Source organism: Mytilus californianus, unplaced genomic scaffold (genome assembly GCF_021869535.1).
Source record: "Mytilus californianus isolate M0D057914Y unplaced genomic scaffold, xbMytCali1.0.p SCAF_8, whole genome shotgun sequence".
Lineage (NCBI taxonomy): Eukaryota > Metazoa > Mollusca > Bivalvia > Mytilida > Mytilidae > Mytilus > Mytilus californianus.
Genome location: NW_026262734.1, coordinates 46,467,356 through 46,485,925, shown reverse-complemented (window position 1 = coordinate 46,485,925; position 18,570 = coordinate 46,467,356). Strand labels below are relative to the sequence as shown.

Sequence of the window (18,570 nt, the reverse complement as noted above, 5' to 3'; positions counted from 1 at the left end):
TAAGATAGTATTCAGAAGTAAATTTTGTAAAAAAAAAATTCCAGTTTTTCCGTATTTTACCTATAAATGGACTAAGTTTTTCTGCCAGTTAACATTACATTCACTCTGTGGTTAAAGTTTTTAAAATTTTAATAACTTTCTTAAACTATTCTGGATTTATACCAAACTTGGACAGAAGCTTGTTTATGATCATAAGATAGTATCCAGAAGTAAATTTTGTAAAAAAAATCCTGTTTTTCCGTATTTTACTTATAAATGGACTAAGTTTTTCTGCCAGTTAACATTACATTCACTCTGTGGTTAAAGTTTTTAAAATTTTAATAACTTTCTTAAACTATCCTGGAATTTTACCAAACTTGGACAGAAGCTTGTTTATGATCAAAAGCTAGTATCTAGAAGGAAATTTTGTAAATTTTGTAAAAATTTATTTCCTGTTTTTCCGTCTATTACTTATAAATGGACTTAGTTTTTCTTCCGGTTAACATTACATACAGTCTGCAGTTAAAGTTTTTAAAAAATTTATAAGATTCATAAACCATCCTGGATTTTTACCAAACTTGGACAGAAGCTTCTTACAATCAAAAGATAGTATCTAGAGGAAAAGTTTTAATAATTTTTTCCCCATTTTTGTTGACATAGCGATCCTACATTCCGTCGTCGTCTGAATTAAGGCATAAATCATCAAACAATGTAAAAATTATCTTCTTTATCATTTGTTCATTCAATCAATTTATGTTTCAACTCTTTTATAAATCTATAGATTTGATTCCATACTGTATTCATTTTTACAAGCATAACTTTTTTCATACATTTCAAACGTTTTATTTCATTAACTGTAAATCTATTATGTGCATTCCCCTATCACACTGAAAACATAGATAACAGCAAAAGTAGGCAAGACACTGGGTTCCGCGGAACCCTTACAAATTTTTATATAAAAACCAGTTCTTTTTTTTTGCTAGATATTCAGTATTGTATATATACAGGTTGTACTATAATAAACCATTCATTCATTCATTCATTCATTCATTTAGTTGAGTAGGTAGGGTAACTGGAACCACATATATATTTTTATTTGGCCCAAGAGGAAAAAAATAATTCTGTAACTATAAATGAATATAGAAAACATAAACTGAAACAACTGCTATCATGGTTAAAGTTTAATTATATTCTCAATTATGAATTGAACAATATATACATATATAACATAAAGGAAATAGGGCATCGCCGCGACACGTCAAATGACATTGAAAAAAAATACAGTTTATTTTTTTACGCCAAATGTGATGCTATCCACAATTTCTGGGGAGAACACTGCAGTCTAAATTGTAAAACGGAACATAATTCCATGCAAAAAAAAACAATAATTTTCGATCATAATGAATCACTTCAGTAGTTTAAAATAAAATACTTGAATATTAACCGCAACTTGATAATGACAATTCCTAATTTATATCATAGTTTACAATCAAAATAATACATTGTATTACATTCAGAATGGAAAGATGCATGTAGCATGGTCTATTACTGTGGAAATTTCAATATTTAGTGACTTAAAACCATTTCAGTTTTAAACTTTTGTCTTCCACATTTAAACCATTTCAGTTTTAAACTTTTGCCTTCCACATTTAAACCATTTCAGTTTTAAACTTTTGCCTTCCACATTTAAACCATTTCAGTTTTAAACTTTTGCCTTCCACATTTAAACCATTTCAGTTTTAAACTTTTGCCTTCCACATTTAAACCATTTCAGTTTTAAACTTATGCCTTCCACATTTATACCATTTCAGTTTTAAACTTTTGCCTTCCACATTTAAACCATTTCAGTTTTAAACTTTTGCCTTCCACATTTAAACCATTTCAGTTTTAAACATTTGCCTTCCACATTTACATGTATATCTGACTGTATTGAATGTTTTACAAAAACAGGAACAAACTTCTTGTTGTTGATGCTGCAAATCATTGATCCCAGTTCATGACTTCTGAATTGAAATGACATTACTGGGATATTTGTTTAGTCCTAACAAAATTACAAAAATAGCAAGGAAATGACTCTGTGAACCTTGTCAGGAAATTACATTGAAATTGCTACAAATGGCAATTAATGAAAATATTGTTTATTCTATAATGATCACTGATGATTCTGATGTAAATATACAATGTAACGAACAAAATAGTAGTCTATTCGCTTTTAGGCCAAACAAAATAATACATGTGTTTCGGCTTACCCCACCTACCCTAATTTTTAGTGCCTACCCTTACACTTTTTATGTCATTTTTGAACAAGCACAGTTAAAGTCAGACAGATTTCCTAGTAGTAACCAGCCAAAAATGTTTGTAAACTAAAATGATAATGCCTACCTACCTAGATTTTTTCTCACACGTAGCAGAAACACAAGCATTATTTTATTTTGGCCTTACTTTCAATGAAATGTAGAAATGAAATATTTTCATTTCTAATGAAGACCTGCAGGGTTTTGTCCTGGTGAAATTTCCTACATCGTTAAATTTTCATCCATGGAGATCACTAGCTGAAATATTAAAGAAAAGAGAATAACAGGCAAAATAAATAAAAATAAGGGAAAATGGTATAAGATAAAAGAAATAAAGGTACCCCCTCCCCTCATCAAGACCCTCCTTTAATATATTGACAGCATCTTTTTTTCTGAAAATAAGTTATCTCTGTTTTCTTTTCCAGGTATTGGAAAAGTCTATGTTGGAACATTGCCAAATAACACTGTGTCAACTCTATCCTTCAATGAGAATTCAGCATCTCTTGTGATACCTGTATTCATAGAAAACAAAAATCCTGTGGATAATACTGATGTTCCAATTACAGGAAATGTATGTATGGATATGTTACATGACTGGATTTTTTTTATGGATTGAGTAAACATTGTATATTTTTTATGAATATGCAATACCTTATTTTGCCAAAGTCTGCATATAATATAGATATAAGTAGATGTGGTATGATTGCCAATGAGACAACTATCAACCATCCACCTCTCAAATTTGTTTCTCCAATGAATTTTAGACAATGTGTAGCTTATCATTGTGTTTCTGGTTAAATGATCTATAATGATATTTTTTTCGACATGTACATGTATTGAACTTCTTTATATGTGACATCATTGGGGAATGTCTCCTTATATCACAATAGCAAATCCAGATGAAAGCTAGAATATTCAGATACCATAATTGAATTGTGACCAATGAAATCAGCCATGCATTGATTATAAAAAAGTAATCATCCAAGGAAATAAAAATTTGCAAAGAATTACACCAAAAAAATATATTGTTTTTATTCACACGCTTCACTCGCTTATACATGTATATAAATAAACATAAATCATTAATTTGTGTAATATTATTTCAGATAGTTGTTGAGTGTGAGTTGAGTACAAGTGGAAGTGGATTTAGTTCAGCCACTATACAAACAGTAACATTAACTCAGGCAAATCGTGGTGGCAATGTTCCATTTAGGTAACATTTCTTAGACTGTTGAAAAAGAAGCATGAACAAAATCTACAGCATAATATCAAAATTTAAGCTGTTTACAGCAGATTTTTATAGCCTGGAATTACAATAAATTGCTTCATATAGATATGACATACGCTAACATCATATATGCTATTATCATGATTATAGAGATTTAGATATTTAAACAATTTTGGGAATTTTTTTAAAGTTTAACTCAGTTTACTTTTTTATTTTTTCTCATTTAATCAAATAGAAGCCTCCTGAAAAAATGACTGGTTTATATCAATAGATTATCATATAGAAGATTCTGTTTCAGTGCTCCAGTTAAAGGACAGGCAGTAGACATCAGATGTTTTAGTGATTCTGGTCTTCAGTTCAACAAAACAGAATCTATAAGTTCACCATCGTATGTATAAGTTACTTATTAAAATAAAGGCTTTTTAAAAGACTATAACTTATCTTTTTGTTTTTTGTCTAACTTTAGTTATCAGGGCAGATTGGGGCTGAATGATTTTTGTGAACTATGCTACCAATTTTATCGTCAAAATATGTAGCAATGCGCTTTTTTTATCAATCAAGATAGACATGAGCTGAAAACCCTGATTTTTGAAATTTTGGATCGGTTACATGGTGTTTACTTTAGTTTCCTAAAAGGACATTGTCAATGTCAACAAAGTTAAAGCACTGGTACTAGTTAATGGTTAGATAAATTACTGTTACCATTGAGTAAAGTTAAATCTATAGTCTTTAGAGGTAACGTTTTAAAAACTAATAAAGAATGTTTAACATAGGCATTTTAAAACTCTTTTTTGCTGTACTTATGTGAAGTGTCAGATTACACTCAGATTTTTGTAACATATTGGCTGTATCCATCTTTTAAATCTTGAAACTGTATGTAGTTTATACAACTTTGAAATTTACACAAATATAACTAAAATTTACCACTGCTGTGTTGTTAAGCTTGAGCAATATGTTATGCATAAGTAAGGCTTTAAAATTAATAATATTTTTGTTTTATTTCAGATCATTTACCATCGTAAGTGCCCCTACAGTCAGTATTTGTCCTACGGGTACTAAAGATGTAGTGGCTATCAACAGTCAAAATACTCCACAGACCTTTAATGTTAGACTAAGGTAAGTGGTCCTACAGTCAGTATTTGTCCTACGGGTACTAAAGATGTAGTGGCTATCAACAGTCAAAATACTCCACAGACCTTTAATGTTAGACTAAGGTAAGTGGTCCTACAGTCAGTATTTGTCCTACGGGTACTAAAGATGTAGTGGCTATCAACAGTCAAAATACTCCACAAACCTTTAATGTTAGACTAAGGTAAGTGGTCCTACAGTCAGTATTTGTCCTACTGGTACTAAAGATGTAGTGGCTATCAACAGTCAAAATACTCCACAGACCTTTAATGTTAGACTAAGGTGAGTGATCCTACAGTCAGTATTTGTCCTACTGGTACTAAAGATGTAGTGGCTATCAACAGTCAAAATACTCCACAGACCTTTAATGTTAGACTAAGGTAAGTGGTCCTACAGTCAGTATTTGTCCTACTGGTACTAAAGATGTAGTGGATATCAACAGTCAAAATACTCCACAGATCTTTAATGTTAGACTAAGGTAAGTGGTCCTACAGTCAGTATTTGTCCTACTGGTACTAAAGATGTAGTGGCTATCAACAGTCTAAATACTCCACAAACCTTTAATGTTAGACAAAGGTAAGTGGTCCTACAGTCAGTATTTGTCCTACTGGTACTAAAGATGTAGTGGCTATCAACAGTCAAAATACTCCACAGACCTTTAATGTTAGACAAAGGTTTGTGTTGTATATGTATATGTGATACTGTGGTTTCATTTATTTTCATGAAAACCAATTTTCGTGGATTAAGAAAAAATTGTATTTTCATGGATGTTTGATTTCGTAGTTTTACACAGGTCTGCATACAAGCCGATACTTTGTTGAACATTTGCATATGTCTTGACAAGTACGCACTAAATCAACGAAAATTGATAACCCATGAATAACAATGAATCGACAGTATCTATGGTTATCTTCCCAAACGTTTGAGTTATTAGTCTGTTCAGTGCCACCCATCTAATAATCCATTCAGAAGAGTTGGAATAGATTGTGATTCAGAAGCTCATTATTTATTCTGTAATTATTAACTTAATTATACCTCCATTCTAGGAGTTGGAGCTAAACTACTGAACATGAAAGCAGATATAATGTAAACCAACTTATTTCTGCAACGTAAGAGTGTAGAAATAAAAGTTGGACCTATCTTTATATACATATATCATGGAAATGTTAAAGAAGACATTGCCAAAATGTTAGATAGAAAGGGCTAAAGGCAAAATATAGTATCCATGAAAAAAAAAGTTGGTTTACAGAATTGGGGGGTTCATGGAAATTCTCATGGATTTCACTGGTAAAGGTAAATCCCAAATTTTAATGTTCAAAAAGTTATAAATTTTCATAAGGCTTGTATACAGACTTTGACAATTCCACCATAATATAATTCTTTCCTCATCCTCAAAAATTGGTACATAATTTTTATGAAAATAAATGAATCAACAGTATACAATATCTATATTAAAATTGGACTAAACTGGATACATATACAATATCAAGGTCAATGTCAGAAAAATATAAACTTTTTTGTATGAGGCTGAGAAACTGGGGAAGGGCGAGGTTTTACCAAGCCCTTCCCCAGTTTTGTGCCAAATACAAAAAAAGTTTGTATTTTTCTGACATTGACCTAATATGTTTTTATACTGCAACTTAAATTAATACATTGATAGCTATTTAAATTGTAAGACAAATTTCAAACTTATTTTCATCCCTTAATGAACCTTGATTGTAGAAAAAGTTATGCTTGATGAAAAGTATGCTTTATGCTAGTGTTTAGGAATAAGTTTTAGATTTTAATACTTTGTATTAAAGACAAGGATGGAAGAAAAATTTACTTCAGAAAGGATAAGAAAGAAACTTTGTTTCATATACATTAAATAACATACAATATAGTACATGTCACTACAATATATTTGATTTCAACTGAAACAAATGTTTTAATTACATGACATTCTTATTCCAATAAAAACCAACATTTGCACATGTGAAATAAATCCTAAGTTACTAAAGTAGCACTCCTCTGACATCATACAACAAGGTGTTGTCAAAATGTTGCCAATGATTTCGTCAAAGTGGAGTGAGAATGTGATGGAAAAGGATATAGTTCAATCATGATAATTGAAGCAGGCGAGACATTTCAGCGTGTACACTCTTGTTATGATATACTTGTTTTTTTTTTATCTCCATGTATGTCTTTACAAATTAGTTTTCATTTTCTTAAATAAAGGTATGGAGTATCCTTTGTTAATTTTTAACTACATGCATTTGTAACATTTTTACAGTGATGTTGTTGCTGGAAGCCCTGTTACCATTACATGTACTGGAACAGGTTTAACATTTGTTACTGCCACAGCTGCTATTGGTGCCAGAGAAGTACCGGTTAGTATAGTCATTAATATTATGTTTTAGCATATTTGAGTGCATCAGAGGTTTTCAGTGATGTGGTACTTTAAACTTTTCCTTCCAAAAAAGCATCTGGACGCTGCCTTTTATCTAAAGGGTTGGTTTGTAAGGAAGATAGGCCATTTGATTTTTTTGTTGGAGGGTGGGGGAGGGTATTTTTATTAAGGTTCAATTTGATTGATTTTCTTAACTTTAATTGAGAAATTATAAAGTTTGAGTTTGTCAAAAAGAAAATAACTTCTATTTTTTAAAATATTTACCTATTTATGATTATTTTTGTGATGTTTCCATCTATTTATGACAATCCAAAGGATAATTTTAATCAGGAGTATTTGATGAATCTCAAAAATTTCATTTGATTTCTTTGTAGGTAACAGTTACCTTGACAATTAATACACCTGTAACAGGTACATGTAGTGGACAATCACAGACAGGTGGTCAGTACGAAACGACCAATTCACTAGGTAAACATAATTTATTTCTATTATATTATACCATTTACCATCTTTTGGTGTGTATAAAACATATTGAAGGATAACATGCACCCCCCTTTTTGACCCACTGACATATTTGAAAAAGTCCCAACTCCAAAATTCGGCAAGACATCCATTGAAACAAGATTTTCTGCAAAACTAAAGTAAATAGAACATGGTTACAATATAGTTGACTTTCTTTGTGCTTTTTATCATCCTTATTTTTTTAAGATGAATACAGACAGTGTTTTAAAAAATACTGGTCAATATCAACACAATAACTGATACAAATATAAACACCCTCCCTTTGTCAACAATTTTATAGAAGTCATTGTCTGAGAACCAGAAAATTAATATCACATGGCCTTGCTGTCTAAAATCATAGCAGGTAAGAATCATACCCAACAGTCAATAGGAAAAAGTATGCCAGTAGGTCACTATAAAAAAGCTCTTTCCTTTTGTACAAGGGCATATGGTATGTGATATAGCTCATTAAAGGTTCAAATATTAAATATCTCGAAAAGGAGCTCCATAACCTATCAATATTTTTAGCTTATTTTTTTCCTTAACTAATGCTCTTCTGACTTATCAATTTTAAATTTTAGATTTTTTTAATTTCACCTAAGTACATCCTTAAGTCTTTTCTAGTGAACGAAACTCTAGGAGAAAGTTTTGCCAAAGTAATACCATTGCACAGTTTATTTATAATGTAAATTGATGGATTGATTGTTTGTGTTTTACCCCACTTTTAGCACTATTGGCTTTATCCAGCTTCTTTTGGCGGAGGATGCCAGAGTGCTTGTATAGAACCACATACCTTCGGCAGGAAAACTGGTAATTTTAGTCAATTTAGATTGGAGTTGGACGCACCTGCCATTTGTGGCGATCAAACTCACAACCTCAGTGTTGACAGGCTAGTAATACATTATGTATACTGTAAATATTAAATGTTAAAATGTATTTACAGGTCCAGCAGTCACATTCCAACTAGTGCAGCCTGTTGTAGCATTATACCCTCAAAGTTTATCGGTATCAACTACTTCATTTGCTGTAAGTATCACACCATATAAAACAAAATTGAAAATTGTGGACAGATTATTGTGACTTTTGTTTGTTTCTTAATTTATTTACTTATTTAATTTGATTATTCAAGTTGGTGTTCTTCCTAGAGCCTTATAGTGTTTTTATAAAACATATTCTACTTATGTCATCAGTGATAGCAGTATGAAAGAATATCAATAAAAAATAGATCTCTTAGCTTTAGGTGTAATACCACCAAATCATAGTACGTCACATCCGGTTGCATACGAAAAAGGGTCAAAAAAAATATTCCCTTGAATTTGATAGTTGTTAGAAATTAATCCTACATTTCATTGCAGTAAAAAATTTCTGAGTCATAAACATATATCTTGGGTGTTTCAATGCACCCTTAATTTTTTATTTGGTGTTTCTATAGAATATTTTGGAAACAAGGTTACAGGTGCGTCCGTTCATTCGTTCGTCCGTCCGTCTGTCCCGCTTCAGGTTGAAGTTTTTGGTCAAGGTAGTTTTTGATGAAGTTGAAGTCCAATCAGCTTGAAACTTAGAACACATGTTCCCTATGATATGATCTTTCTAATATAAATGCCAAATTAGAGTTTTGACCCCAATTACACAGACCACTGAACATGGAAAATGATAGTGCGAGTGGGGCATCCATGTACTATGGACACATTCTTGTTTTTTTATGAATGAGTTGCACCAATTTCTCCTAGTTCAGTTGGTGTAAATGATGTCATGGGACAATTGGTTGGTTCTTACTGTGACGTAATAACATAAGCATTGTGACATAGTAAATGTATGGGAAAATATACCAATTTGAAAGTAGTCTATTGTAATTTCTAACCTCTAAAGCAGATTTCTCGAAAAGTGGTCATCCAAAAGTTTAGACCACCAAAATTTAGCAAAAGACCGACACAATTTTGGTATTTTGCAGTAGAAATAATAGTAAGGACCAGCTGAATGGCAAGGACCACCAGGGAAATAAAAGATTTTAAGAACTCTGAAAACCATTTCGTTTCATTTCAGACAATATTACTTCTGACATCATCAGTCCCAGGCAGTGCAACAACATTCCGTTGTAGAGCAGATCTCCTGGCTTTAGCAGATGTACAGAATGCTTTACAGAATCCCTTATGCAGGGCAGCTACTCCCACCCCCAGTCCCACTGCAGGTCAGTATCATATTATTTCTTTGCTTTATTTCTGACTGATGAGCTGTTAATTTGTATACTTTGATGGTTTTCACAATTTATTAGTTGAATTGAAGGATACAAAATGACTCATTAAAATCATTAAAAAAAAAAAAAAATTAACAACATTACACACAAGCAGTTTGTTTTTTTGTTTTTTATTTCATTACATTTTTATTTTTTTGCATTATTGTAGAAATATTGAAATTTATCCCGGTTATGAAGATTTTTACATACATGTAGCTAAAGAAGTTTCTTGCAATTACCTTGCTGAATTGCAGTCTCACATTAATTTTACATGTATTTTATATCAAAATTGGAAACTGGAATGCTGGAGTCTCAAAGCAACTAACTCAATTAGTTTACAGGCCTCTGTGGCCAAGTGGTCTAAGTATTTCATCTACAGTATCATTAGCCTGTCAACATTTGGGGTTGTGAGTTCCAATCTAGCATAGGGCAGGTACTTTCGACTTAGTCTTGATTGACAAGGATTGCCAGTTTTCCTGCCGAATGTCATTGGTTCTCACTGGGCACACTGGCTTCCTCCACCAATAAATACTGGCTACCAAAAGATCAAGTGCACCTTTTAATTTTACAAATGATTGGCAAAAGAAAAACATTCTACAGCAATAGCTAATATATTATAATTATAATAGTGAAACTAGTCCACCTATGGCTGCAGAGTAGTAATGAAATGCTGTGTTCTTTATTCAACTTAGACCATTTGGCCACAAACATAAAACCCCAACAATAGAGTTGAATGAACATTTTCAACTGATTTTTATAGTTTGTTCTTTTTTTGTTCTACTGTCCAGATTAGGGGAGGGTTGAGTACTCACAAACATGTTTAACCCTACCACATTCTTTATGTGCCTGTCCCAAGTCAGGAGCCTGTAGTTCAGTGGTTGTTTTAGGTTCATGTCCGTAATATTTGTTTTTCATAAATGTTTTTGTTATAAAATAGGCCATTGGTTTTCTCATTTGAATTGTTTCATATTTTTCATGTCGGGCTTTTTATAGCCGACTATATGGTATGATTTTTTCTCATTGTTGAAGGCTGTATGGTTGCCTATAATTGCTTACATCCCCTTCATTTGAACTTTGGTGGATAGTTGTCTCATTGGCAATCATACCACATCTCCTTATTTTTATATTGTATACAATATTTGTATAAATTTCTTTTATAAAAAAGAATAGAAATATTAAACCCTATTGATGATATCTTATTATTTTTTGCATTCCTTTATGGATTTTCCTGATGATACTTGTAAATATTGGTGAGTTCTTGCACGGTTTATGATTTCATATTGTCAATACCATCCTTCCTTTACATTTCATTTCATTGCCAATTGGAAAGAACTGAATTCTAGTGAAAGCTATTTATATTTGTGCTTATGTTGTTTGTAGCTGAATTATTGATTTCATTGTAGCAGATACATTTCCAGAATTAGAAAATTAATTTGATATCTGTAAGCATGGTCTAATATATGAAAGTGTGCAATCCTGATAAATGTTCCTCCATAATCTGCATACAAGTACTATAAATAGATTAATTATATAGATTTCATTTGCTAACATATGAAGAAGACTGTTCCTCTTCACCGATTGCAGTTCATTCAAAAATCGGACCCAACTGCAATTTGTTTTATAACATTAATATGTTCAAGAAAAATTTAAACTTCTGGAACAATAGTCAATTCATCAATGTTAGAAGTGCTAAGTGGTAAAAAGAAAATTGTTCTACATGTATCATTAAATTTCTAATAAGTATAAAGTTTTTGTGAAATTTCATCCATACATCCATATTTGCTTCAGTAGTGCATTTCATGCTTTTTTAGTTACTATTTATGTTTATCAGGAAGTTGATTTGCAAAATGCAAGTTTAAACAATTTGTTTTAAGTTTAGAATGTGTGGATTATTTGTGAAAACAAATAAATATATTCAGCCAGTTGTCAATCATTTTAAAACTTACATAATAACCAGAGATTTAGAATAAGTTTGGGTCTCATATTGTATACTGGTATTTTATAAAATATTGCAAAAGTAGTTATTTTTATAGTTTTTGTAAATTTCTCTTTTCATTGTGTCTACAAAAGTATGAAAAATTATGCTTAATGTGTAACTGATTCCTTTATGTATATCTTGGGAGTTTGTTCCAGTTGATGGATGATATTATAATTTTATTGACAGGAAATGCTACAGATACAGTCACACCTGAGTGGGGAATATTAACTCCTGAGGTCAATCTGGATAGCGTAAGTTGGATTCATTTATTGCAGATTTATTTAAATTAGTGCGTACCAATTTCAAAGGATTGAGGGAAAAAAATGTTGTGGATATGTCATGGTTTTGTCAAAGTCTACATACAAGCCTATAGAAAATTCGTAATTCGTTAAATATTTAAATTCTGGGTACACCTTTACCTTCAAAATCCATGAAAATTGGTATCCCACAAATAAAAATGAATCCACAGTACTGAGAATGCATTTAATATAGTGTGCACCAATATCACTGGATTGAGGAAAAATTGTATTCTCATGCATATTTGATTTGGTTGTTATGCAAAAGTTAGTGTACAAGCCTATAAAAAATTTATGTTTTGTTGAAACATCAAATTTGTGATTTCCATTTATGAAAACGAAAATTGGTATTGCATAAATAATAATGAATGCACTGTACATGATATATGTGAAGCTCATTACATATACAACATTAAGGGAGAAGTCAACTTGCTCTCATGAAAGAAAATAGTAAATATGGATGAAGTAAAAAATCTTTGAATAATTTAGACTTCTGACAGCCTAGGAGACAAGACTGACCAGAGGGTTGAGATCCTCTGGCCTTTGTTAGTCTTGTATGTTTTCTTAATTTTAGTTCATTTATATGTTTCAGAGTTTAGTGTGATGTCCATTTTCACTGAACTATTTCACATTTTGTTTAGGGGCCAGCTGAAGCCTGCCTCCTGGTGCAGGATTTTCTCGCTGTGTTGAAGACCCATTAGTGGCCTTGGACTGTTTTCTGCTCTTTGGTCGGGTTATCTCTTTGACACATTCCCCATTTCCATTCTCAATTTTATTTCAACTTTCAATTACTTTTCCAAATCCAGTTTGTAATTTTATCTTGCTTAAATTGATGACAGTGATATGTTGAAAGTGCTTATTTTCATACAACATTTTATATAATTACTTGAAATAATATGATAACATACAGTAATTGTATACACTTTCTATTTATTTTATTTCACAGAGTGTTCACCATGCCTTGTTGAAAGCTACACGTAATGTGGGTGTGACAACATCAGTAGAAGAGAATGTTGTTGTTAGTTGTTGTAGTACAACAGGCACTACTACATTAGAAACTGCCATATGGGCTCAAGTCTCATTAACACCTAATGCTACTGTTGACTGGGAGAAATCTACAGGTATTTATAGGGAAAATTGTCAATTACTATACATTTGTTGTCAGTTTGACTGTTATACTGTGGCATAGCTTCCATTGTGACAACCGAGGCAATTGCCTTGGTAATTACAAATTTTTTTAAAAAGAAAGAGAAAGAAACAATTGAATTCTCCTTATAATGTTTTAAACAGCTTCCACTTAATGCAGCAGACTCTAGCTATAACTGTATGCTTCTTACTCATTTACAAAGAACATAAAACCATAACCCTCCACCTAAACATTGCTAAACTTCCCTCCTATATTCATTTTAATGGAATAGCACTTATAGATATCAGGATGAATACTTATCTTAAAGCTATCTACTAGTAATTTAGATAAATTTAGATAGGGCTGTTCCATTAAAACATACATGGCACCCAAGGAAGGCACTCTGGAAATGGGATAACCATCTATAGCGGTAATTTAAGAATTTCTCTTACAATTAACTGTACAAAATCACCCATCCATAGATGAGATTTCAAAGTGCCTTCCCTGGGTCCCATGTATATTTTTATGGAACAGCCCTAAATGCCTTGAAAACTGTAAACCAAATTAAACAAAATCTTTATTTCAGGTTAGATATTTTCAGTAGACTTTGTGGCAATTTATTTTCCAGATTTTCTTTCTCTATTTACATAACGTAGACCAAATTTTAAATATTCGTGACAATTTGTTTTCCTATTTGTGAAAGTCCTGAAAATGGATTGTTCACAAAAATTATTTTGTTTACAGTATTTTAAGTAAGAATTTTTATCAGAACTTAAAAATTTTGTATGATCTAATCATTGTCACTATCAGTATTTCTGTGTTTGTTTTCAGACATTAATAACTTTACAACACCAAGAACGATACAGAATGTAGCCTTTGTAGAGGTCGCCCCATGTCCTTGTGATTTGACAGGAGGAGTGTGTGATATTAATTGCTGTTGCGATGGGGTACATTGATTGTTTTAAAAATGTTGTATACATGTACTTCAATATATGAGGTGTCTTCAACTTTGTTTTTCAAGATGTCAACAATACACAAATTACACAATGTTTTACATAATTTAAGCTACTCTAACCTGGCTGTATTAAAGGAACTGCTTTCAAGATTGAAAAGTATTGTTATCCAATAACTACATGTATATATTATAATTTATTTTTGTTCTCTAAAAATTTACAATTGCAGTTTCCTTTAGTTAATCATACATTATTAACATTGTGTGTATTGTTTGGATGAAACTTGTAAAAGTAGTAACTAGTTCAGGGCACAATGTTTTTTATTTATTATTTTCATTGTGCCTATAAACGCTTGAAATCTTGATTAATTTTTTCTTGAAATTCTTATAAAATGAGACAACTATCCACCAAAGTTCAAATGAAGTGGATGTAAGCAATTATAGATTATTATCATGACCTTCAACAATGAGAAAAACCCATACCGTATAGTCAGCTATAAAAGGCCCAGACATGAAGTGGATAATAGAATATATCTAGATACAGATTTGTATTAAACTGCTAAATAAATATTGGCTTATTTTCTGTGACCAACAAATAATTAACAAAATCATGAAAACTGAAAACTAAAAACAACTTGGAAAATTAATAGATTTACGTTGTCATGTGAAATTTTGACACTCCTGCAAAATTATTTAAGGTATCATTTTCATCTGACAAAAGTATTTCAAATTATTTTAAATATTTTGTACAGGACTGTACATTGGCTGAACAAGAGACTTTCAGTAGATGTATACCTTATCTAGATGGTGGTCAGGAAGCTGCCTTACCAGAATATATGTGTGATTCTAAACATTTCCACAAAGAAGATTGGTTTCCACTGATGTGTGTTACGAATGAATACAATTCATTATTGGGTTTTTTCTATCAGAATGAAAATAACTTACGAACAACACAAAGTTTATTGGAGAAGGTGAATGGTAAAGAAAGCTTTACTTATAAGTGAGTATCACACTAGATTGTCATGTTTATTGATTTATCACACTAGATTGTCATGTGTATTGATTTATCACACTAGATTGTCATGTGTATTGATTTATCACACTAGATTGTCATGTGTATTGATTTAAAAATACAGCTGCTATATGAATGTTTACTGAGTATGAATTTTAAAATTAGAAATAATAATAGACCATCTTCTTTTGAAAAAATTACTTTCACAGTTTGCATCAACCTTTCATTTACTTTTTTCTTCTAAATTTAATTGAAACATTTATGTAGTTACTTACTCTATCTATAAGCCTATTTCCTCATACACAATCTCTAATCTAACCCGTACTTAAACTTAAATGTTAGAAAACTGACACTTTACACCTAATTAAAACTATACTGGTATAAAAAAGTTTTCTTGCAACTGGAATGTAAAATTTAGATTCCCTCTGGAGCTATGTGAAGAGATATTTATTAGGGAAATCAATTTTCCTTCAATTTACAAATTGCTTCAGAAGAATTAAACTTCAATTTTCTTGAGCTACCGAAGCAGTTTTGGTTTAAACATCTTTAATTTTTAACAAAATTAAAACAAAATTTAACACTAGTAAGGAATATAATAAACACATGAATGGAACTAGTTTTAACTTACTAATTATTAGCAGATTTATACTTTTGCCAACCAGTTGATTATTATTTTATAATCTATGTGTGGTTCTTTTTAACTCAGTTTTTCGTTGGTCAAAATTCACTTATGAAGTCAAATTTCCTTGCTATTCTCGGAATTTCCTATTGTGACATTTTGAAAAAAGGCGACCATGTCTCATCATGTCATATAGAAAGAACATATCTGCATTCCACTTGATGCAGTGGTAGAATCAACATATACATTGTAAGTATAAGATAGTTCCCCCCAAAAAATCAATGCAATATTCAATATCATTATTGAAGCATGGACACGTAGAACTATTTTCATTGTGTTCATTTGAGTTATCTATTTTACAGTTTGATATCAGATATTTTTGTTATAAACAGGGAAGAAGAAGAAAGAGTTGAGCCTCCTGCACCAGCCGCAACAAAAGGTTATCTTCAGAACGAGAAAGTACTATCTGTCAGAACTAATGCAGCTGGTCGGGCTGATAGGAGAGGAGTTGTCTCCCTTCCACAGCGTATCCTGTCTGGTGAATGTTCTACAACTGCACCATTACAGTATCTGAAGGATATGGACAGTGATTGTTCATTTCAACTGACAAATGCCATGTGTTCTGGTGATAGTGTATTTAATGCTTTGTCTTACATACAGTCATCAACAACACGGGATCCCTCCTGTCCAAGTGCTTTTTCCATAATGGGGAATCCTAATACACAGAATATTGCAGAAACAGTTGTCAATTATTACTGTTTAACAGATGCAGCGTCTTATATCAAATCAACAACAACTGCAGCAACACCATCAACAAGGTCACTATTCAACTATACATACCCAGCTGGATGCCCTTTGGATAATTGTGGTAGGGAGACAACGACTGAACCACCATGTACTGGTTATGTTGATGGTACTGCTCAGGAAACTCTTCCTCCACGATGTGGGTTCAATGACCACTACACTCGACCACCATCACCAAATATCAATGGTGCTACTTGTGAAAATGCTGTTGTAGATGTTAGGTACAATTTTTATTGGTCTGGTCCCAATATATTGAAACTCAATGCAACAGTATTTCTTGCCAATATATTGCTTTCTTTGCCAACAAATCCAGTGGTAGTTACACAGAAATATAAAGCATCTTTTGTGAACAGTTTTGCAGGATCACCAGCTGAGGATAACTTCTACAATGTCAGTACACCTTTCTCTAGGTCTGGTAAACCAGGTAAGCTTAGATTCAAGGTCATTACGAAATACATCTACATATATGATAATTTCATTAGATATTGTTGTTATGCCCTGCTTGAGATAGGATGGGGGCAATATGGTTTCAAGGCATATATCATCCGTTTGTCTTTCTGTTTGTCCATGGTCCATCTGTCCCATATAGGGTTAAAGTTTTATTGGAGGTAGTTTACCATGAAGTTGTGATCACATCAATTTGAAACCAACTACTCATGATGTGAACTTTTTAAATATTCTCCCCTTTAGGATTTGGACCCATAATCACTGTATTTTCACTTTTATCATTTCTTAGACAATCTATTATTGAAGATTTAACTCTCACAATGATATCTCCCAATAATTAACTGTTGAGTTGTATTGTTTGTTAAACAATTAATAGAAAGAAAGAAGAAAATGTGTTATGAGTGCCAATGACTGAATGAGACAACTCTCCATCCAGTCACAATGTGTAAAAAGTAAATCATTATAGGTCAAATTACAGCCTTCAAAACAGAGCCTTGGCTCACACCATACATCAAACTATAAAGGGCCCCAAAATGACTAGTGTAAAAGGATTCAAACAGGAAGACCAATGGTCTAATCTATATAAAAAAAAGAGAGAAATGAGAAACACTTATGAACCCCATCAATAAACGACAACCACTGAAACAATTGTTTATTTTGAGAATTGATGTCAGTTTAAGATATCAAACTGGTTTCAGCAACAGTCCATTTATTTGTAAGGACTGAAAACAGATTCATACACTGTAAAACATCCCCATGTATTTGAAATTAAATCAAAACCTTTATTGCTTTTTGTCCACCATTTATGAACTACTCAAACTTTATTCTACAATTTTTTGACTTCACATGAAGAAAAAAAACATATGATGCAACAAAGCAAACATTTTAGTATAAACATGATTTCAGTAGTTCAAACTTCACAAACTCTCAGCTTAAGTTGCTGGGGCTCTTTGATTCGAGCATCACAAGTCTTTTGTAGACGACACGCACATCTGGCGCAAATACAAAATTTTAATCCTGGTTTCTATGATGAGTTTATTTACAACAAAAATTATCATATGTAATACTAAAATGTTCATGAATTTGCAGTATACTATTCAGTGATACATAATTTAATACTCCTAATTTTAGAATGAAAATTATATTGATAGGTTATGACATAGATAAACCAATGATCAGTGGTATGGTGATTAGAAATGAAACCAGCAATGCCTTCTTATACATGAACTCTAACAGCAGTAGACAGGTGGCGCTGTGGAATACAGGTAAATGTTTAAGACTTTTATTAGAAGATGCCTTGTTTTGATCTCATTTGATATTATGGCAAGTTTGATTATTGGATATAAATAGAAGATGTGGTAAGATTGCCAAAGAAACAACTCTCTACAATAGACCAAATTACAGAAATTAACAACTATAGGTCACCGTATAGCCTTCAACAATGAGCAAAGCACATACTGCATAGTCAGCTATAAAAGGCCCTGAAGACAAATGTAAAACAATTCAAACGATAAAACTAACAGCCTAATTTATGTACAAAATATTGAACAAAAACAAATATGTAACACAGCAACAAACAACAAC

General features: G+C 31.7%; 1 protein-coding gene across 1 annotated transcript in view; it reads left to right on the top strand.

Annotated features, from left to right (window-relative positions):
* Positions 1 to 18,570, top strand: part of LOC127711659 (tectonic-2-like) — a 31,270-nt gene that overhangs the window by 2,339 nt on the left and 10,361 nt on the right. Inside the window, exons 2-15 of the mRNA XM_052217774.1 lie at positions 2,699 to 2,844; positions 3,380 to 3,486; positions 3,800 to 3,889; positions 4,507 to 4,617; positions 6,902 to 6,998; positions 7,393 to 7,486; positions 8,463 to 8,545; positions 9,563 to 9,707; positions 11,917 to 11,981; positions 12,973 to 13,147; positions 13,984 to 14,099; positions 14,857 to 15,104; positions 16,128 to 16,963; positions 18,138 to 18,251. Coding sequence (XP_052073734.1) covers positions 2,699 to 2,844; positions 3,380 to 3,486; positions 3,800 to 3,889; positions 4,507 to 4,617; positions 6,902 to 6,998; positions 7,393 to 7,486; positions 8,463 to 8,545; positions 9,563 to 9,707; positions 11,917 to 11,981; positions 12,973 to 13,147; positions 13,984 to 14,099; positions 14,857 to 15,104; positions 16,128 to 16,963; positions 18,138 to 18,251 — 2,427 coding nt within the window. The remainder of the gene's footprint in view (positions 1 to 2,698; positions 2,845 to 3,379; positions 3,487 to 3,799; positions 3,890 to 4,506; positions 4,618 to 6,901; positions 6,999 to 7,392; positions 7,487 to 8,462; positions 8,546 to 9,562; positions 9,708 to 11,916; positions 11,982 to 12,972; positions 13,148 to 13,983; positions 14,100 to 14,856; positions 15,105 to 16,127; positions 16,964 to 18,137; positions 18,252 to 18,570) is intronic.